General features: G+C 41.5%; 1 protein-coding gene and 1 long non-coding RNA gene across 11 annotated transcripts in view; one reads left to right on the top strand and one right to left on the bottom strand.

Moving 5' to 3' along the window:
• The window catches only part of ESR1 (estrogen receptor 1), a 210,635-nt gene that overhangs the window by 9,998 nt on the left and 177,891 nt on the right, over positions 1 to 22,746 (bottom strand). For all 9 annotated transcript variants that reach the window (XM_081187202.1, XM_081187199.1, XM_081187200.1 and 6 more), the window contains 2 exons: positions 15,972 to 16,110; positions 1,926 to 2,059 (listed from right to left, as the gene is read on the bottom strand). In XM_081187202.1, the coding sequence (XP_081043328.1) occupies positions 1,926 to 2,059; positions 15,972 to 16,110 (273 nt within the window). The remainder of the gene's footprint in view (positions 1 to 1,925; positions 2,060 to 15,971; positions 16,111 to 22,746) is intronic.
• Positions 1 to 22,746, top strand: part of LOC308583367 — a 106,475-nt gene that overhangs the window by 29,471 nt on the left and 54,258 nt on the right. The window lies entirely within an intron of this gene.

Genomic DNA, 22,746 nt, shown 5'->3' with positions numbered 1-22,746 from the left:
GCTTTTTTTACATCAAAACAAAGCTCCTGCATATTCTGTTCAGAATGCTGATGCCACAATAATTTGTGCTGTCTGTTGCTTTGACTACAGCAGCTTGTCCTGCAATTCAACCCTCAGAGAATAGCTAATAGGAATAACATGAGATTCAAGAAAAAATATGTAACAAGCTACAGCATCATAAGAAACTAGAATCAAAGCCTCAAATAATATGAGGGATGTGTGGCCTGTTATCTGTCCGAACTGAGGAGGAGCTGGTAATCAAAATGGGCAACAAATTGAACACGAGTCAGGAATGCGATATTGTGGAACAAATGGCAAATACCAAAACTACATTTACAGAAATACTGGCTTGCATTCAAAGATAAGGAAACAGAAGTAAGTTTAGCTTCACCTCCTCCCCCCCACCAAGCCATTTGCACTCACACCCTCAAAAGCATCTATAGAGGATCTGGTCTCTTCCCTGATTTGAAGCTATTCCACCTTCATCATCTCACATTTTTCTGGAGCTCCCCCCAAACCCTCTGACAAAACATTTGGGGAATGCTGGCAGATGTAGGGGATATGAAACTTCACATTCACTTGTCCATTCAAGTCTTTGTATCAAAGACAAGTAAAGCCAACACTATTGAAATCACAGGAGCTTTGCAAAGCAGCCTTGTGTCCCATGTTCTGGTGCAATGCCCAAAGCAGTGATTTTACCTGTAGGTCATGCAACAGTTCAAGGTATGCATGTATCTGATGCATGTCATTGGGGCCTTGCCTCAAGCTTTCGTGAACCCTAGGAAATACTTTTCTGCACTACTTGCTTATTTCTTTGGCTTCCCTGTGGAAGGGTGGATTAGCAATCTCACACTGTCCAGAGCCTTTCAAATATCTATTGAACCTGGGCAGCTGCCCGAATAGTATCTTATAAGAAGATGCAACAGAAAAAATGGATTATTACCACATCTACAGGGGAATATCTGGAGGGAAGTTTGGATATCAAAAAGTTTATGAAATTTTATCGATGTTAACAAACTTTATCTTACTGTACATGCTGCTTAACGTTGGAACAAGCTTCCAATTGCATATGTAACCCCCCCCCCCCAAAAAAGGAGCAAGCACATGTCCATGAGTGGAAGATGTGGGTAGGGTTTGCTTGCAGCTCTGAAATTCAATTATTGTGCTGCATACTAGCATTAAGCTCCTTGTTACTGCCTGAACAACTTTAGCACAAATGTGGATCCATTAAAATTTGTAGTGTTGGTGGGAGAGGGATGCACCCTCACCAACTCCACTGGGCACAAACCTGTACATACACAGACACACACCTCACACACGCATACATACACATGGGCACATACGTCCCCCCCCCTTACATGCCACACATTACACAAATATGACTGAATGAAGAAGGAACAAACTTTACCTCCCTTGCCCAACCTATTCAATTAAACACAGTGGAAGGTATGTGGCAAATGGAAGACACCTTCCCTATGCCCATATTTTCCTCTCTCTCATACAGCACATGCACATACCCATCACTCTTTTCTTCTCTCTCTCCCTTCCAACCAACCCACTCTCCTTTTACCTTCCCATCCACCTAATTTTCCTATTCATTTTGCCCTTTCCCAGGGTATATATCAGGTATTGTGGTGCTGGTGTCTGTCAGCCAAATATAGATGCTAACTGTGTAAATGTAATTAGCATGTCCAGTTTAAAGAGCAGGCATGGATTGGCAAGCAGTACTGAGATTATAACACATGGTTAGATTAATACTATGACTCCCTACAATTAGGAGAACTATGATGCCCCACAATTTAAACACACACACACTGTTTCATTTTTACTTTTTACTTATAACTGTATGGCAACAAGAACAGGAAAAAGTAGCAACATGGAATTTGAAATTAGAGCTGACCCCTTAACAAGCATATCTCACTTACCAGAATTGAGTAGGACAATGGATTTAAGGCACACAAATTCTTCCCCTTGGACGTTCATCATTCGAAAGCGGGAAGATGTGGCCAGCAGCATGTCAAATATTTCCAAAAAACCTTCAACACATTTTCCTTGATTCCTGCAAGAAAAGATCAGAATCTGAGTGATGCACGTGTGTTTCTGTGTGATTAGCACTCAAAAGGGAGAGCTGAGACATCAACTGAATCTGAGTGTAGAACATGTGAGCTGGAGAGAAAACCAATTGGGGCCCAAGGGTCAGAGATGAAAATTGGCCCAAGAAAGACAATAGATCTCTACAAGTGAAGGGAATCAACAACCCACAGGCAACCAGTGATGAGGCCCTACCAGATGAAGAATTCAAAGACTTTATATTTGTAGTGGCTGGAGTCCTGGAAGTGCAGGAAGTGCTACTATTATAGCTGCATAAAACTGAAGGAGCACTAAATCCTAAACCACTTCAATTGCATGCAATCACTTACTTTTAAGGGTAAAGTACTAAATACAATCCACAGAAACTAAAGAAAGTAATACACGCTATATACACAAACTTCAGAATCATTCTTTCCTCTCATCACTTGGAAAGCAGCTTATTTCTTCATCAGACATTATCCAGATGCTATAATCTAGTTGTCAAATAAAATATGGGTTGTTACCCATATCAAATAACACAGCCTGACCTAAATGCGTGATTTTCTTTCAAACATTTAATTCTTGGGAAAGAGATCATAAACAGGATGCCAATAAGCTTTTATTCTAGTAAGTCATACAAGTATATAATTTTTTAAAAAATCTTTTAACAGTGGGTTCCTATACAGATTTTCTCAGGAACTGAGTTCATTGGGTATAGAATTACAGCCTGAATTATCTTTTGAGTTATTATTTATTAAATTTCTGTACTGTCCTTCATCTGAAGATCACAGGGTAGTTTACAATATAAAAACACAAACATACACAACATAATAATAAACTAAAACAGTAACTCAGTTTAAAAAGCCATAGATTGTTTAATTAGTCAAAAGCCTGGGAAAATAGGAATCTTTTTGCATGTTTTTAATATGGTGTTTAGTATAAGTAATGAGCATCCATAAGGCACTGCATCTTTTAAAAACTGGTTTTAAATTCAATACTACCTGAAAACTACAGAAAATACCTGTTTTATTTAAACATCTCTAGGAGGCTGTATGTTTTATAATAATTATATTCGTTGCCAAAAGGGTAGTATATACAGGAGGGAAATTGTGTGACCTGAAAATCTGAGAGAAGTCTTTCTACCTGAATTCCTTCACACCCACTGAGTTAATTGAGTTTGAATTGCTGCCGCTAGGCTGGAAATTTCATTTTTGTTCTAACTCATAAAACTGTAAAATGGGTTAGGCAAAATGGCAATGAAGTTCAGTCCATGCCAAAGAGCAGGTTCCAATACTGTATTCTCAAATATTTCCAGGATTTGTATTAATTCAAGCTTGCAATAATGTGATCTTTCTCTAATTGTTTTCTAAGTGCTGCTGTATTGATTTTTTGATATATGAGGAATTGTGATTTTGAGCTGCAATTATTTCTGCATGCAACCAAGAGCAGTTGCTATAGGGTATCTGCTAAATTGAGTTAAATGATTGATAGATAGATGATAGATAGAGGATAGATAGGAGCTGACAGTTCCATAAATATATTGCAATTGTATATGTACCAGCAGGAAAGCCACTAATAATAACATAAATGAAGCCTCCATCTATACAAATAGTGACTACATTTTTATGATCAGTTAGAGATTCCTTCCATTCTGCACATAAATACTATTCTTGCAGTACATGACTTGAGTTACCTAATAGCTAAGAACATATATGTTAGAGGCGAGCTAGTGAATGTACTGCACAGGGCAGAAGGTTGCATTTGGCTTGCAAAAAAACTGAAATTGTCATATTGACTGATTAGCTGGGATAAAGCGTTAAGATTATTAACAGTCACTTAAAAAAGAACATTGCTTCAGCTACCAGTGTAATGGGGTGGGAAGAAGGGGAGACAGAGGGATTTACATGTTCCAATATAATTCAGTCGTTTTGTTTTAATTGCCAGCTGTTGACTGTTCAATCCTGCTTCAGAAACACCTGTGTGGATTTTGGCTTGGCAACAATCATTATATAAACAGACAGCTATGGGTCCCACCCACCTGAAGTATCTTCCGACACTGCCCTATGATCTAAGCCATAAAATCTTAATAAGAAAATCTTATTCCCCAATAAAATCTTAATAAGAAAAATGAGCTAAGAACAGAAGTATAAAACTGGTTGAGTACACTTGAGCAATATATCTAACCACAAACCCCAGCAAATTCTATTGATAGCATTGCTTCATATGACTGGAATCAATACATTTCTGAAGATATTCCTTCATCAGTGCCATTTGGTCATGGACACAAGGTCATGGGTGCAATTATGATGAATTAGATTGGATGAAATTTATGGATGACTCCCCCTCACACACACCATGCCTTGTGGGGAGGAGAACTGACAAGGAGAGCCTGCTCAACACACACATGTGGAGCTCTATCTGCAAACCTACAGCAGGCTTCTCTCTTGAGCCCTTCCTCCCTGCACATGGGCAGCACAATGACAGGGCTTGCACAATGGCTCAATGGGACCTCATGCCTTCTGAGTATCTACAGCAGGCATATCCAAAGTCCGGCCCAGGGGCCTAATCCAGCCCACTGGTGGGGGGTTTAATCCGGCCCATGTGGCAGTTTATTTCGTGGGGTAAAATCCTAAAAGAAGCTCAACAACTTCAATCCTCTTTGAAAAAAGTTTGGACACCCCTGATCTACAAGATTGGGGTAAACATGCTTAGCCTGAGGGTCACATTCCCTTCTGGGCAATCTTTCAAGAGCCACATGCCAGCAGTGTAGGAGGACAGAGGTAAAAGTGTGCAGGGAACGAAGGTAAATTTTACTTTTGATCAGTGGCTACTTTTAACACACACTCTCATGCACCCCATTCTCCATTCATTCACCTAGCAAAAATACTTGGGGTGCCCAGTGGGGCCAGTGAGCAGTGGAGCCTGGGAAGAGTCCCATTGATCAGATGGAAAGGCATAGAGGGTCACTTTTGAACCCAGGCTTGAGGTTCCTGGCCTCTCATATATATGCATACATGCCTACCAAACTTGTCAAGCAAAGTGAATGCAGACAAAGTAACCACTGTGGGATGGCAAATCCCTTTGTCACATGCTCAGAGAGGTGGAAATTTTGCCCAGTTTGGTGCCCTGAGACGTTTTGTTATATAAAAGTAAATGGAAGTATTTTAAGTGTGTGGTTGGAAAGGTTTTACCAAGAGTCTGCCTCCAAGAAGGGATGATTAAAAGCAATTATTTACGACTGCTGCTTAGCCTTCTAAGCGAATATCCAAATATGCAGTCAGCACTTCAGCAAAGAACATTTTTCAAAGACTGAGGCCAGTCTGTAAAGTAAATCATCCTTTTGGAAGTGGTTTCCTCTGCTGAGGCACTGGTAAAAGGTTTCTATTTGAGTTCTCTGGTTGTAGCTTGTTCTAGAAATAGCAAAGAAATAGATGCACAATATTATTCGAAGGATAGAGATCCTGTTTCATCTCTGTGTTAATGTGAGAAGTACCAAAATCCCCCCCTCCTCTAAAATCAGTTCTAATGTTTTATGCTTATTTTTTCTCTACCATAGACTAAGACTCAGCTATGAAGTAATATTAGAATAACTCTAGCTGTAGAGATAGGGAAGAAGATTGAGTTTGCATTTAAAAACGAATCTACCGTATTTTTCGCCCCATAGGACGCACCGGCCCATAGGACGCATCAAGTTTTTTTGGGGGGAAATAAAGGGAAAAAAATTTATTTCCCCCCCCCCAGGCGCTTGTGGGGCCGGCAGTGGGGAGAAGCGCTCTTCTCCCTGCAGCCTGCCTTCAAATCAGGTCCGGGGACAGCGGGGAGACGCGCTGTGCCTCCCCGCTGTCCCCGGAGCTTGCGAGGCCGGCAGCGGGGAGAAGCGCTCTTCTCCCCGCCGCCCGCCTTCAGATCAGGTCCGGGGACAGCGGGGAGACGCGCTGTGCCTCCCCGCTGTCCCCGGAGCTTGCGAGGCCGGCAGCGGGGAGAAGCGCTCTTCTCCCCGCCGCCCGCCTTCAGATCAGGTCCGGGGACAGCGGGGAGACGCGCTGCGCCTCCCCACTGTCCCTGGAGCTTGCGGGGCTGGCGGCGGGGTCTCCCCGCTGTCAGCCTCCAAACCACTTCGGGAGACAGCGGGATGGCGGCGTTCCGCCTCCCTCTGTCCCCCGACCTTGTGGGACTGGTGCTGGGGCTCTCCTGAAGCCTGGAGAGCGAGAGGGGTCGGTGCGCACCGACCCCTCTCGCTCTCCAGGCTTCAGCGAAAGCCTGCATTCGCCCCATAGGACACACACACATTTCCCCTTCATTTTTGGAGGGGAAAAAGTGCGTCCTATAGGGCGAAAAATACGGTACCTAATTTGCAATTTCTAATACGCAAACCAAAACATAAGTCACCTTTTGAAATTCACAGTTCTCTGAATTTTGCGGTGCAGTTTTCCAGCAAAGTAATGTTTATAAAAATGTACACACCAGGGTGAACCATGCACACAAATGCATATATTAGTGAAAATAACACACCAAAATGCATCACATTAGAAGAAACTGTTTTGCAAAAATGAGCATTTTAAGCAAAAATGCATACAAAAACATAGAAAAAAATTGCATTATAATGCTGGTGAATTTTCCGAAGGACTTATTTAAAAATACCAAACTGATGAGAAAATGTGGAGAACAAAGATTGAAAAAATGAGCAACAAATTGATATTCACTCATCTCTACATAGTAGTGCGTGGTTTTATCTTGATTCGCACATTAAGAAGTAATAGTCTGGATTATTGTTGTTCAGATATGAGGAGCTTCATTAATGCATATAATAACTCTATCTCCCACATTAACGATGTGCCATAGAGTTTTCAGCATCACACAAAGGAAACAGAGTCTGACACTAAAATCCTATGCAACCTTTAAAAAGGTAAAGGACTCCTGACAGTTAAGTCCAGATGCAGACAACTCTGGGGTTGCAGCGCTCATCTCGCTTTACAGCCCGAGGGAGCTTGCATTTGTCCAGAGACAGTTTTTCTGGGTCATGTAGCCAGCATGACTAAGATGCTTCTGGCGCAGCAGAACACCGAAACCAGAGCAACGCATGGAAACACCGTTTACCTTCCCGCTGGAGCGGTACCTATTTATCTACTTGCACTTTTTGGAGTGCTTTCGAACTGCTAGGTTGGCAGGTGCTGGGACCGAGCAACAGGAGCTCACCCCATCGCGGGGATTTGAACCGCGACCTTCTGATCGGCAAGCCCAAGAGGCTCAGTGGTTTAGACCACAGTGCCACCCCATCCCTATATGTAACCTTTACTAGAGTATAATTGCCATTGAATTCAGTAGAAAACAGAAATTTGTCTTACCATAAATTTCTGTTTGAATATGCTGCTGGAGAACATTCCTGATGGGGATGACACCTCCTACTGGAAGGACCAAGCAGGGTTCACTGAAGCCTCTTGCCTCCTTTCCAGAGGGAGGAGTCAACCCTCTCTCCAGACCAACCGGCAGAGCAGACAATTCCCTGGCCCCTAAACAATCATTCAAATGGAGCCGCATCCTTATCAAGAACGTCCACCAGCATCTGGCAAACTTACATATGAGCAAATATGCTTCAGCTTGTGCTAGGAGAAATTAATGGTGTAGCAAAAGCTAACAACTAAACTATCATTTGTTACTGATTTCCCAAATTCAAAGCTAAAACTCTATCCATGTGCCACCTTTGCTTTCATAGTGGATGTGAATATAAATCTATAGCACCAGGTTTAACTAACTGCTCTATTTTGTCTGTGATTATAGAACAACAAAATGCCTACTATTTAGTTTTACACATAAGAGACCCAGTTGACAGGAAAGGCAGGCTTATCAAATGGTTAAAGGAGTCTAGATAGCAGTTTATCCTCTAGCTGCATAATCTATCACTGTATCAGAAGTGTGTGTGGGAGAGTAAATTGTGAGGTCTTTTGCATTATAGGATTTTATCTGGACTGTGTTGAGGAATGAACTCACAAGAAATGGGAGATAGCTTGATTTATTTCTGAGACTGCCTGAATTCAGTATAAAAACGAAACTTAAGCCCTCTGCATTCCTTTACACTCCCTCCCACCTACCCATCCTTGATCTCCGAGTAACCCCTTCCTTATAAACACTTCTGATCTGGCTAGTGATGGCAGTGGTGCACTAGTCAGAAGGCATGGGAAGGATGAAAGTGTGTCCCAAGGCCAGTGTCAATGGTCAGTATCACCTCATAGAATCATAGAATCATAGAATCATAGAGTTGGAAAAGACCACAAGGGCCATCGAGTCCAACCCCCTGCCAAGCAGGAAACACCATCAGAGCACTCCTGACATATGGTTGTCAAGCCTCTGCTTAAAGACCTCCAAAGTAGGAGACTCCACCACACTCCTTGGCAGCAAATTCCACTGTTGAACAGCTCTTACTGTCAGGAAGTTCTTCCTAATGTTTAGGTGGAATCTTCTTTCTTGTAGTTTGGATCCATTGCTCCGTGTCCGCTTCTCTGGAGCAGCAGAAAACAACCTTTATCCCTCCTCTATGTGACATCCTTTTATATATTTGAACATGGCTATCATATCACCCCTTAACCTCCTCTTCTCCAGGCTAAACATGCCCAGCTCCCTTAGCCGTTCCTCATAAGGCATCGTTTCCAGGCCTTTGACCATTTTGGTTGCCCTCCTCTGGACACGTTCCAGTTTGTCAGTGTCCTTCTTGAATTGTGGTGCCCAGAACTGGACACAGTACTCCAGGTGTGGTCTGACCAGAGCAGAATACAGTGGCACTATTACTTCCCTTGATCTAGATGCTATACTCCTATTGATGCAGCCCAGAATTGCATTGGCTTTTTTAGCTGCCGCGTCACACTGTTGGCTCATGTCAAGTTTGTGGTCAACCAAGACTCCTAGATCCTTTTCACATGTACTGCTCTCAAGCCAGGTGTCACCCATCTTGTATTTGTGCCTCTCATTTTTTTTGCCCAAGTGCAATACTTTACATTTCTCCCTGTTAAAATTCATCTTGTTTGTTTTTGCCCAGTTCTCTAATCTGTCAAGGTCGTTTTGAAGTGTGATCCTGTCCTCTGGGGTGTTAGCCACCCCTCCCAGTTTAGTGTCATCTGCAAATTTGATCAGGATGCCCTTGAGTCCATCATCCAAGTCGTTGATAAAGATGTTGAATAAGACCGGGCCCAAGACAGAACCCTGTGGCACCCCACTAGTCACTCTTCTCCAGGATGAAGAGGAACCATTGATGAGCACTCTTTGGGTTCGGTCAGTCAGCCAGTTACAAATCCACTGAGTGGTAGCATAGTCAAGACCGCATTTTACCAGCTTCTTTACAAGAATATCATGGGGCACCTTGTCAAATGCCTTGCTGAAATCAAGGTAGGCTACATCCACTGCGTTCCCTTCATCTACCAGGCTTGTAATTCTGTCAAAAAATGAGATCAGGTTAGTCTGACATGACTTATTTTTCAGAAATCCATGCTGACTATTGGTGATCACAGCATTCCTTTCTAGGTGCTCACAGACTGTTTGCTTAATGATCTGCTCCAGAATCTTCCCTGCTATTGATGTCAGACTGACTGGGCGGTAATTATTTGGGTCCTCTCTTTCCCCCTTTTTGAAAATAGGGACAACATTTGCCCTCCTCCAGTCTGCCGGGACTTCGCCTGTTCTCCAGGAATTCTCAAAGATGACTGCCAGTGGTTCTGAGATCACATCTGCCAGTTCTTTTAATACTCTTGGATGCAGTTCATCTGGCCCTGGAGACTTGAATACATCTAAACTAGCCAAATATTCTTGTACTATCTCCTTAGTTATTCTGGGCTGTGTTTCCTTTGCTGAATCATTTGCTCCAAATTCTTCAGGTCGGGCATTGTTTTCTTTATCGGAGAAGACTGAGGCAAAGAAGGCATTGAGGAGTTCAGCCCTTTCTGTGTCCCCTGTTTGCATTTCACCATCTTCTCCTCTGAGTGACCCCACTGTTTCTTTGTTCTTCCTTTTGCTACGAACATACCCATAAAAGCCTTTTTTGTTGCTTTTAACCTCTCTAGCAAGTCTGAGTTCATTCTGTGCTTTAGCTTTTCTGACTTTGTGTCTACACGTGCTGGCTATTTGTTTGAATTCCTCTTTGGTGGTTTCCCCCCTTTTCCATTTTTTGTACACATCCTTTTTTAATCTTAATTCAGTTAAAAGTTCTTTAGATAGCCACCCTGGCTTCTTTAGGCACCTTCCATGTTTCCGTCTCATTGGTATTGCCTGACGTTGTGCTTTTACTATCTCCCTCTTAACAAACTCCCAGCCATCATGAACTCCCTTTCCCTTTAGTATTGCTGTCCATGGGATCTCACCTGGAGGCCCGCAACCAGCTCTTCCTCTGCACCATTCATTTGCCACTCACTTTAGTCCAGAAAATGGTGGTGGTGAGAAGGGGATGCAGAAGACACCATTGCCCATTGAAGGTACCTTTCCCAAGAGGGTTTGGTTTTGGAACTACTAGACTCTTCAACCACGGTCAGAGCTGGAGTTTCAGGTAGCTTATTGTAAGCGTCTTGCTTTACTCCCAGCAGGAAGGCTGAATAGAAGCATTCCAGAACATAATGTCTTAATGGCTTTACCAAGGTCTACGCTAATTGCCAGCAGCCTTTGGGAAAACAATAGTTCCTAAAGGCTACTAGGTTTTCTTTGAGTTGAACAGTTTGAGACTGGAGCTCATATCTCAGCCCAGATCTGGTGGACCTCAATGTCATATCTTATACTGTTCTGGCCTTGCTAATACACCTCACTTTACCACCATCCGCTTTTTCATACACATTCGCACAAACTCACACATGGACAGGTAACACAATATGACTCTCACACATATACCACAATTCCATCCCATACATAAAGCCTCATTAGTAAATATACACAGAACACAATGTAATAATACACTCTCAAGGTCACCAGTACAGTGGCCAAGCTATTCCAATCCAAATACACAGTAGATGGCATCTGAGCTGAAAATGGCAAAAGACACTTCTAGCCACAGAGATCATTTTGGCCTCTAATGACAATTATATATCAAGGAATACTCCAAGTTACGTACCTGCTCCTTCTTATGGAGTGCAGCCCCATCCAGAACAAGCAATTGGTCTATCTTCCAGATATGGAGCCACATACCCTCAAAGCTTCTGTCTTCCCAAGATAATAGCTTAAGTCCACTGGCCTTCATCCAGAATACTCAACCTCTCCTGATTCAGGTGTTATGGAGAAATAGAGCTGTGTGTCTCCAGCATACTGATAACACCATGCCCCAAAACTCCTAATGACTGCTCCCAGATAGTACTGGAGACAAAATAGTGTCCTGTGGGAACTATTACAAGTGCCAAAGGGTGAGGTACACTCTCTCAATTCTGCTCTCTGAATACTGTGGTCAATGGTATCAAAAGCCACTGAAAACTACAAGTAAGAGGGCACATTCCCCCATCCACCTCTTGATAAAGGCCATTGTTCAGGGCCACCAAGGCTGATTCAGTCCCCAATTAAAGCAGATATATGTCATTCAGGAACATTTGCAGCTGCTCCACCACAATAGCTGATGCCTTCCAATAGATTACTATCCTCTGACAGCCCTTCCATCAAATGACTGGCCTCTGTAATATAGGGTGCATATCCACTCTAAAGAAAGGCTGGCACAAATATGATGATCTAGCAGCCAAGTCTATAACTGCTTCCACTTTCCCCTGCAGCTGCAATCACAAAAATGACTGCTAGGTTACTGTATGTGTAGCCTGTTCCATGTTGCAATTTGTCTATGTCCTCATATACCTGCATATACTTTTGAATAGTGGAATTTAGCAGTATGAATTAGGTCTCAGTAGTTTAAGCTATTTAGAGAGTGAAGTACAACAATATCCACGAAGAGCATTCAACAGAAAACTATTTGATGGAATGGAAAGAAACAGGTATGTAGAAGTGAAGCTAATTATTTCACAACACAATCATGTACATGCCTATTCAGACATGTCTATTCAGATGTCCCTTAAGTTTAATGGGGCTAAATGTGTGTTGGATTGCAGCCTTAAAAGCATTATTCATTCTTGGAAACGGAAATACTCATTTCTATATTTTAATGACTTGCTGGACATGGTGATTTTATGCATTTGGAATACTGTGTACGGTTCTGGTCGCCTCACCTCAAAAAGGATATAGCAGAGTTGGCAAAGCTTCAGAAAAGGGCAACTAACATAATCAAGGGGATGGAGCACCTTTCCTTTGAGGAAGGCATTTGGGATTTTTTTAGTTTAGAGAAAAGAAGAATAAGAGGTGAAGTAACAGAAATTTATAAAACTATGCATGGTAGATATGGAGAAAAGGGTGGAGCAAACATTTGCACCTTCTCTCGTAACACCACAACACGTAGGCATCCAATGAAGCTGAATGTTGGATTTATCATGGAGGATAAAGGCTATCAACAATACAAGCCATGATGGACATGTTCCACCTTCACTGTCAGAGTGGGTATGCTTCTGAATACCAGCTGCTGGGAATTGCAAGTGGGCAGAGCACAGCTGCCCTCAGCTACTGTTACACTCAAGTGCTGCAGGCTACCCACAGGCATCTGGTTGGCCACTATGAGGTCAGGATGCTGGACTAGATGAGCCAATGGCAAGACCCAGCAGGGTCATCTTATGTTCTGTTTACCCAGGATTTCCCTGAACTTTAGTACCAGTCCCTGGTGCCCTTAGTTACTGAGTTGTTTATCCTGATAACTATTGATATTTATTGTGTACTGCAGGATTGAAAATCAGTAAAGGTATCTATTTAATAAATATCTCCCAGAAAAGTTCCTTTGACAATTTAAGCAGTAAAATTGTGCAACAGAAGTGACTTCATAAATCCCATTGAACTTAATAAAATGAACTTCAGAATAAACATAAACAGGATTGTGCTCTTAAAGACCACACATTATTCTGCTGTTCGGTGGAATTTGTGCTAGTAGTTCCAACCCAGAAATTATAATAAAAATAGTGGCTAACAGTCTGTTAAGTCTCATATCCGGCATCTGAAAATGTCTTTATGCAGTGACTTAAAAGGAAAGGGGGAGGGGGAAGCTTTCTGCTCATTTACTGCCTTTTTATGAAACAAGGGAATTTCTTCCTGGCTTCAGTTGGCAATTATTTGATGTGTTGAAAACACTGAATTCTCAGCATCTAAAATTTTATCTGAACTAGCCTGGTGAAAATGCTTCTGCACTTCATGACTATAGCCATTGAAAAATCATTTGCAAGGACCTTTATCATAAGTTTTGAAGTAGTAGATAGGTAGCCGTGTTGGTCTGCCATAGTCAAAATAAAAAAAGAAGTATCTGAAGAAGTGTGCATGCACACGAAAGCTCATACCAAGAACTAACTTAGTTGGTCTTTAAGGTGCTACTGGAAGGAATTTTTTTATAAGTTTTGAAAGCAGCTGAAAAAGGTTCAACAGGGTAGGCAGGTGAAAAATGCCTGTTGTTTTGCATGACAAACTACACCTGTTGAAATTCCCTCTACTATGCAAGAAACCCTGCCCTCTTTTGCATCTAGCCACCCTGTTCCTTAACCTTTTATCTTTTGTCTTGTTTTCTCTGCTGCTGTTCTTATTTTATTTGCTATTTTTGTTGTTATTTTATATTTACTCTGTAAAGTTCCATTCATCAGCTTAGGCTCCTGCACCACTTCAGCTCCTCCTGGCCACAGTTATCCATTCAATGGTAACATTTCATTTGGATTTTTGCAATGTACAGTGGTGCCTCGCAAGACGAAATTAATTCGTTCCGCAAGTCTCTTCGTCTTGCGAGTTTTTCATCTTGCGATGCACGGTTTCCCATAGGAATGCATTGAAAATCAATTAATGCGTTCCTAGGGAAACCGCCTTCAGACCAGGTCCAGGGACAGTCTGTCCCCGGACCTCTTCTGAAGGCGGGGGGGGGGACAAGGGCTTTTCTTCCCACCCCCAGCATTTTAAAAAACCCCGGGACAGCGGAGGACTTCTCCCCTGTCCGGGCGATCTTAAAATGCTGGCGGGCGGCATTTTAAAATCGCCCCGGGACAGCGGAGGACTTCTCCGCTGTCCAGGGCGATTTAAAAGCCCCTGGGATGGCAGGCAGGGGGGACAAAGACTTTTGCCCCCCGCCAGCCTTCAGAAGAGGTCCTGGACCTCTTCTGAAGGCGGGCGGGGGGCGAAAGTCTTTGCTCCCCCCGCCTGCCTTCAAAAGCCCTCCGGGACAGGCAGGCAGGGGGGAGCAAAGACTTTCGCCCCCCGCCCGCCTTCAGAAGGTGTTCCCGCCCCGCCGCCCGGCTTCGGAGCATCGTTCCGAAGCCCGGCAGCGGCGGGAGGAGGCGTTCCCGCCCCACTGCCCGGCTTTGGAGGAGGTCCGAGGACAGTGGGGAAGACGCGCTGCGCTTCCCCGCTGTCCCGGATATTTCCTTATGGGCTGTCGTCTTGCGAAGCAAGCCCATAGGGAAATTCGTCTTGCGAAGCGCCTCCAAAACGGAAAACCCTTTCGTCTAGCGGGTTTTCCGTCTTGCGAGGCGTTCGTCTTGCGAGGTACCACTGTACTGTGAATAGAATCCCCTTTAAGGGATGTTTTGAAACTGCACTGTCTGTGAACTGCTAGTATTGAATTCCTCATTCTTTTGAACATTGCTTGATAATAGAAATGGTACCTAATCCCAAAAAGAGACAGGAAAAACTGAAATAGTTATCGTTTTTTAAAAAAGGTCCAGTTCTACCTAACTTTCCACTGGAGTATGCGTTCTTACTGTATGCGGTGGCACTGCAAAAACTAATGAAACGTTTTCTCTGCAAGAATGAGGGATTATTATTTTTTCATTTAAATCTTACTAATAAAGGAACACCAATAAAGAAAGCAGTGGTTTGATTTTGCTACCCCTTGCATTACTCAAGAATGAATATGTAGGATGTCTGCTGTCCAAGCTGTCTCCATTCCAGCTTACCATTTCAAATTCCAAGGTCAATTGAGGAATAGCTATGAAATATCAAATGGTAAAGCTAAAACAGTTTTAGCTGTGATTTAATAAAAGGTCAGGGGAATATTTCAAACACCAACATAAACACCAACAACAGCACTTGATTGACAACAATATTTTCCCATCCTGTTTCTCTGGCTGCTGCGATAATGGCAGCCACCAGAAACCAGGTCCCTGGCTCAATTCTAAAGGAAATATTTGTGTGCTGCAAAGAACCACCCTCAGCCTCCAATAATGGAATAGCAATCCTTGGCCTATTTTAAAAAGAAAAACAGGCTACTTTGACTATTGGGTTCATTTCTACTGTTGCTGCTTTTTTTCAAATTCATAGATAAAATAAATATTGATCCCCAAACGGTCACTTCTCTCTCAGCACTTTTCACACAGTTATTTGTTTGAAAGTATTTGCCAAAATCGCAGGAAAATCTCAGAACCTGCCAGATGATCACTTAACTAGAAGCAAGTCCTATATTTAAGTGGCTAACTTTGTTTAGAAGAGACAGGGAAACAGCATGCATGCTGCCCTGAGTTCTATACTGGGGAAAGGATGGGATATAAATGCAATAGACAAATAAATATCATTCTGGAGAAACTACTAAGCTCATCTCTCTCGTTGTAATACTCTTGAAATATGGTTGAGCAAATACACACATAGCATGAAATCGGTTAGGTGGCATTTGTTGCTGGTATTGATCTGCATCCTGACTCCAGGCTTCATTGTGTAAATGTATAGATACAATACTGTTAGTGTTCCAGTTTTAGGCTTGTTCTTCTCTGCGACTGGCATTTGGTATAAATGGCATGGTAGCAGGTCAGGCTGATACTAATAATATTGCATAGCATGACAGTTACAACAGCAAATAACAGAAATAAACAAAGAACATGTGGACTGACCTGTCCAACAGCAGGTTAGGGGCAAACAATAGCTTTCCTGGATGCTCCATGGACCGCCACACTAAGCCAATCATCAGTATCTCAAGCCAGGCACATTCCAGGAGATGGACCTGATCATGGAGTGATAAATCCACAAACCCTAAAGAAGAAAATGAAGACCAGTATGTGGCAATGTGAAAACAGTAGCTGGTGTAATACAGTGGGGGGGGGGCTGGGGGCTGGGTGTAAGAAACCTAACCCTGCTTGGCACAGAGTTCCCTAGAAAATACTACTACTATCGCTTACCTTAATCCGTTTCACAGAATTGTTGTGATAGAAAAACAAGATCGCCTCAGGCATGCTGCCCTTACAAGCTCAAATGAAGGGTGGAACACAAACATGACAATAAAACCTTTCTTTAAATGCAAGTAGACATATTGGAATTTTTTTTTTGGGGGGGGGGAGAATATTAGAGCTCCCTGGACTAGTTCAGATCAGAAAGACTGAATCATAGCTAACTTTTTAAATAATAATATTTTTTCCTTCCCCCTTGTGTTTGCTATTGGAATATTAATGCAGTTGTTTAAAATGCATAATAGTAATTTGACAAGTTGTTGATTTTCTGTGGTCTTGAAAATTAATAATATAAAAATCGCTACTTCTGTGGTGTAGAATCTTTGGCTTTCCTTCTTAAGCTACGCATTTGGAATCTTCATGCACTTATAAATCACACACTGCTAACCTTCCATACCAAGGCTCCATGCATGTATCGTGGCCTGATTATGCTACATGGTACTCCCAATCTTCCCTCAACTTAAGCAAGGGTGTTGACACTTGGAGCATAGATAGTCCATCAACAGATGATAAAGAAAATATTATATGGAATCCTTGACTATTTTAATTCTAAGTCCTTTCACATTTCAGACCTCAATATTCTGCAATGAATTTACACTCCTTTTGCAATGTAGAACCTTCTGGCTACATTTTTAAACCACATCTTTGAAACCAGCATACTAAAACGTGTATTTCCAGTCTGTTTTGCCCCCTGGCCCATAGCCAGGGTGAGTACATTGATTGCTTCACCTGGAATTCTTGTTCATGCCACCCAGGATAAATACAAACAAACAAAGGCACCTCAGACTTTTTATTTTATGAGATTACTCTTCCAATCAGAATGAATTTAATTTAGATAATGGGTGAGAAACTGGCTAATCCTCCAGCCACCCCTCCCTCCACACAAAAATATAGATCCAACTCTGAACATCTGCCCCCCTGACTGCAACCTTGGTCTGTCCTATCACCTTTGGGTGCTAAAAGAGTAACTGAGACTGTTGGTGGAATGCCTACTGCCTGCCAAGTCATTTCTGGCATCTTGAATTTTAGTGGCCGAAACCACAGCTTGACAATCGCCAGAATATACTCTGGAGATTGCTCACAGGAGAGGATGTGGAGAACTCTGTCTATGAATTCTTAAAAGGAATTATGTGTGCTGCTTGAGTTACTTTTGTCTGGTGAAGCTGTGTAATTAGTCTATTTTAGGAACTATGTTATCTCAGTAAACAATAACTAGCATGGGATATGTATTGAGAAGACAGATTATTTTACTTCTTGGTCCCTGATCACAGGTTGAATTGTTTTGAGAAGTGGTGTCTTTTGCTTAAAAGAATAATCCTACCAAGGTTTTTAGGATTTGGATAATAGAGGAATAATATTTGCATCAAAAGCAGCAATTAATGACTAAGATCTTGTGTCGGGAGGTATACTCTTGTCTAGAATAACTTAGCTATTCTGTTTGTTAAATGATTTGATAATTAGACATGAACTTAGGCTGTGTCTGAATTAGAAGATAACCAAGTCAACCAAGTATTTGCTACACCTGTTTAATGTGGATTTGTACAATTAAGGAGAGCTTTTTTCCTTACCTTACTGTTTATTGGGAAATTTGCAATTGATTGCCTAAGCCCAAAATTCTGCAACAAATTGCTTTGATTTAGGAACTGTGTGTTCTGATTAGAAGCGGGAACTCTGTGTTCTCTTGCACCTGGGAACTGTGTGTTCTTCTGTTGGAACTGGGGGAAGTATTGCACAGTTGGTTGCTTGGAGCTTGAAACTATGCAATCTATTGTTTTAACTTATATATCAATTTTGATATATTCTTTTTGCTCTTTCATTGTTTGAGATACATTTATTTTATTTATTTATTTCACAAGATTTATGTTGCAGTTACACTTCAAAGCAGTTTACAAAAAGAAAACAAAAAATTATCAGTAAAAACAGAAAAAACCTTGAAGAAATACATATATTTGTTAAAGTATTTACTGGCATCCCAATTAAGCACTGAAAGTAAAGTTTAACCTATGGAAGATCACGTCAAAGAATGTGACAACAGAAGTAGCAGTAATAATATTAAACCAATATGTTTAAAAGAAAAAGCAGAAGGCAACAACTTAATTGAATGCCTAGGAGAACTTTGCCTCTCCTTAAATTTTGAAATAAAATAATATGATCAGTGAAGTTATTTTGTAGTGATTTTAGAAATTAAATAATAAAATAATTTTAACCATAAATTACCAAAATAGAAAAAAATGAAATTAATGTAGCAATCTTACTAGCAGAAGGCTGGCTGAAGGGCCATATGATACGGAGTGCATTCCACTTCATCAGCAAAGAAAGAAACCTGTTGTCAGAGCAAAACTAATGTAGTTGGAGGTTCCCCAATATACTGGGAAGCAGAAAACCCCCCCAGGTGTGTTAGTTCTGCTGGTGTGAGTAATGTGGTGTACTGACAAAGAGAATGCATGAGTCCTCTGTTTCATTTTTAGATTGTTTATCAAAAACCTTGAAACAGCAAATGGAAACTTCTGTTGTATACTCTGATGGTCTTAGAATTCTTAAAATAGGAAATACTTTTTTCAGGTTCAAATCAAATAAATAATTACAAAAGTAAAAATGTTGCACTAAAACAAGGGTGGGAAACCACAAGCCTGGGGACCAAATACAACCTCCATGCACCCTCCCTTAGGACTCTGCTCACCCCATGCCCCCTAAGCCACCACTTGCTCTGTGCCCTCTAGTGATTGGACCCACTGGAATGCGTCCTGTGATAATGCCTCCTGCTTGCCAGGATGGAGGATAGGCAGTAGTGTGTGTCTGGCCACACCCACTTTGCAACACCCACCACACCTTGAGAAGACTGCCCAGCAGGGAATATGGACCTCACATTGAAAAAGATTCCACACCCTGCACTAAGAAAATTCAGAGCCAAATATTTAGGCAGAATTAGATTCATTCAGGAAAAAGTCAGAGCAAATCAATACTGATGAGAAACTGCTAACATTATTACTTTTGTAGAACAACCATTCTCTCTCTCTAAAAAAAAAAGACCAATAAATTATTGGAAAAGGAAGGGAATTCCTCCCGGTTTCGATTTAAGGTATGATGAATTAATTTGAATTATTTTATTTTATTTTAAAACTGTATCAATCTTATTCCCCAAACATGATAGAATCTGAGATCTTTAAGGCTATCCCAGTTAATAGAAATAGATAGATGTAACTAAACGCAGGAATAGATCATTTAGTGTGACTGCACCTACTCTTTAGAACTCCCTGCCCATTAATATTAGCCAGGTGCCTTTACTGTATTTCTATTCCACTGCTTGCACCCCATTCCTTTCTTGAAGTTGCAGCAGCTTAAGAATGGTTGAGGCTATGGTCAGGCTAGTGCCACCCCCAAATTGGTGATGCTGTGGAATTTCTGGCCTAGCTGTTCTTGGTTTTGATTGTAATGAAGAGGCACTGAGCTCTCCACATAAAGGCATCATTACAAAGAAGGAAGGAGCTGACATCAAGAAAGCATTTGACACAGTGGAGTGGAGTGTTGTCTTTTAAACTTTTTAGTGTTTAAATATAAACTGACGTTTTCTTTGAATGCATTAAAGCCACTGTAGAACACTACAAATTAAGTTAAAGATTTACAGACAGGAATCAAACAAGTGTGTTTTACATTGAAGCTATCTGCTTTATCATTTGCTATAAGGATAGAAGAACTCATAATAAAGTTTAGGGGAATGCAGGAGCATGCAACCTTTGCCCCCTCTCCCCCCCCCCAGCACAAGGTAATATTTAAATCCAGTATAGTAGCTAGATGTTTTTAACTACTAATTGGGTGATCTCTTTCTGAACTATATTAGATTTTAAAACAGGTCGTCTTCTGAAATCATCCCAATTGGAAATGCCTCAATACAGCTTTGCAAACATGAAGATAAATATAATACGATCCAGAGTTGTTCCTGCTTCCACATTAATTCTAGTACAGAGTTTGAAATCGTGGCAAAAAATGCTTCCTAATTTTATGTGGGAACTCAGAGGGTAGGATAAGTTACTCTGCAGAAACTTAAACAAAATAACTTATCTGTGAGTCTGCCAGGAGCAAATTTGCTTTATTCATTGAGCAAATTGATAAACCTCTACCTCTACACTTTTTTATAGCTCCAGAAGTAAAGGGCCAGAGATTTGCATTTTTTAAATGAAAACTGAAAATTCAGAAAGGGAACCTAGAGTATCCTTAGGGCCTCAAGGCCATGAATATACAGCCTCTGCAACAAACTATACTTTGCATCTCAGCACGGCATTGCAGTCTCTGAAAAAGGATCACTGGCACTGACAGCTCAGTCAAGCAAGCAACTTTTTCTTTAAAATTGTGTTTATTTCACATTGAAATGCCAAACTTTTGGCACTCCAGAACCATGGCTACATTTCAAGCTTCGGTCTAGTCAAGAGGAACATAATCAAGACTACATTTATATAGGGAAAACACCAGATTATATAACAACAGCCTTTCCCCCTATTGCTTATTCACTTTAGTCCAAATGGTTCATAAGCAACTTCATAAATGACGCATAAATGTTCCCTGTCAAAATGCAAGTGCTGCTATTGTGGATTATAGCCAATGTCTACCTGTGTGTTGCTTGGCAAGACTTTCTTTTCACAAAATATGCTTTGCCTCTACTGATTTCGGCCACGATACAAAGAACTGTAATAGTCACACACATAGCTCAGGTACATGCACAGCCAGCATTTCATCCATTGTTTTTGGTGCAGTATTTCCCGCTGCCGAAGTGACAAGCCAATGTTCAGTCTCAAAAACAGCTTGACACTTTGGTAGTGGAAATCGCTGTTTTAAAAACAACAAACAAGAGTTTTTTGTGTATGTACAACCACCCATGCACTGATCTCAAGCTGATAGCTTACTTGTTTCAGTTACAGCTGCCTGCCTTTAATTAGAGTTGTGTTTTGTATTCTCTGTCTGCAAATTACTCAGTACATACACATGCATCACTTCTCTGGATCCAAGTTTCCAATACATTGACCGGGTTAGCACTACACCGTAAGCCAAACTATGGCTTACAGAGACTGGGTGAACATTCAAGCTCACCAAGAGGAGCTTGCAGCCACATTGCTGCTCCTTGGTGCTTTCCACTGCTGTGCCACAATGAGTCAAGGTTTGCCTTAGTATATCATTTGAACTGGGATTCCTGGTTAAGCTCTCTCCTCACTAACCAAAAGCTAGGTTAGTGAAGAGAGAGCTTAACCAGCTTGGATGAGAACAAATCTTGGTTACAGCCTGCGGTTAATGAGGGGAAAGCTAACTATGATAATGTCTCTTGTGTGGCTGGATGAATAATGGAGACAGGGGAGAGTGTAAAAGCCTTCTGTACAAACGTATTTTCAATGAATATTGCATATTGCTCCTTGTAAATCAATGGAGTTGCATCCATTGCTCCCACTTTTTACCTCTCAACCTGCCACTACTGGAATGTAGTCCCCAAATGATTTTCCATGGGGGAATGAAAAACTGGCTAGTCCCCAACCCTCTCATGGAGACTTAGAAAAACCTTTTTTTGAAAAACAGCAGTAAAGGATGAGGAGGCAAAAGGGTTTCTTGGATAAACCTTCCTCCATCTGAGCAACATCACTTTAGTTTTTGCATGCATGAAGTTTAAGCCAGCTGTTGGTTGTTTAAGAGATAAAAGTGCTGTTGACAGTTTTACTATGTGTATGTTATTTAGTGAATAGCACAAGCAGGGAAAAGGAGAAATATAGCTTGATGTTATCTGCATATTGAAAGCTTTTCATCCCCATGGTATTTTATTCTCCCTTTATAGGAAAAAAAGAGCGTACAGCTTTATGACTTGCTGTTTCATAATGAAAGAAAAGTAAATACTCTTTGGGTCATATGTGGCACCTGCCTAAGGAGGAAGGGAAAGTTTACTTCTTTACCAGAAATCCAGGGAAGCAGAAGAGTGAGTGGGTGGAGGGAACCTTTTGTCTATGAGCAACAGTTATAGACAAGTGGCTGCCCTACATGCTTACACTCCTACCACAGTAAGTTACCATTTGGCAAATCCCAGCTTGTGTTCATCTGCTGCCTACACTACAAGTGCTTTCACCTGTCAAATGTGGTGTTAATTCAGATGGGCTATACGTTGCAAAGAGTTGGCAGCAAATCAGAAACAGAAGTATAAGAACAGAATACACCTATGTGCTATCAACTTTATGCATATGAACTTGATTCATCCACATTGGCCTGTGTCAGGCAGCCCTTTCCAGCTTGCTAAACCATCATTCAAAATATTGATGAAGGTCCTGGTTATAATTTTCCCTACTGGAGGGGTCAATGGAGATGGAGAGGAAGCAGTATGTATGCCCAGAGCTTATTAGCAGCTTGCTTGTGGACATCCAATGAAGCTGAATAATGGAAAATTTAGAACAGATAAAATAAAAATACTTCTTTA

The sequence above is a fragment of the Podarcis bocagei genome (genome assembly GCF_964188305.1).
Source record: "Podarcis bocagei genome assembly, chromosome: 3".
Taxonomy (NCBI): Eukaryota; Metazoa; Chordata; class Lepidosauria; order Squamata; family Lacertidae; genus Podarcis; species Podarcis bocagei.
Note: the sequence above shows the minus strand (reverse complement) of the source record. Positions and strands in the feature narration are given on the sequence as shown.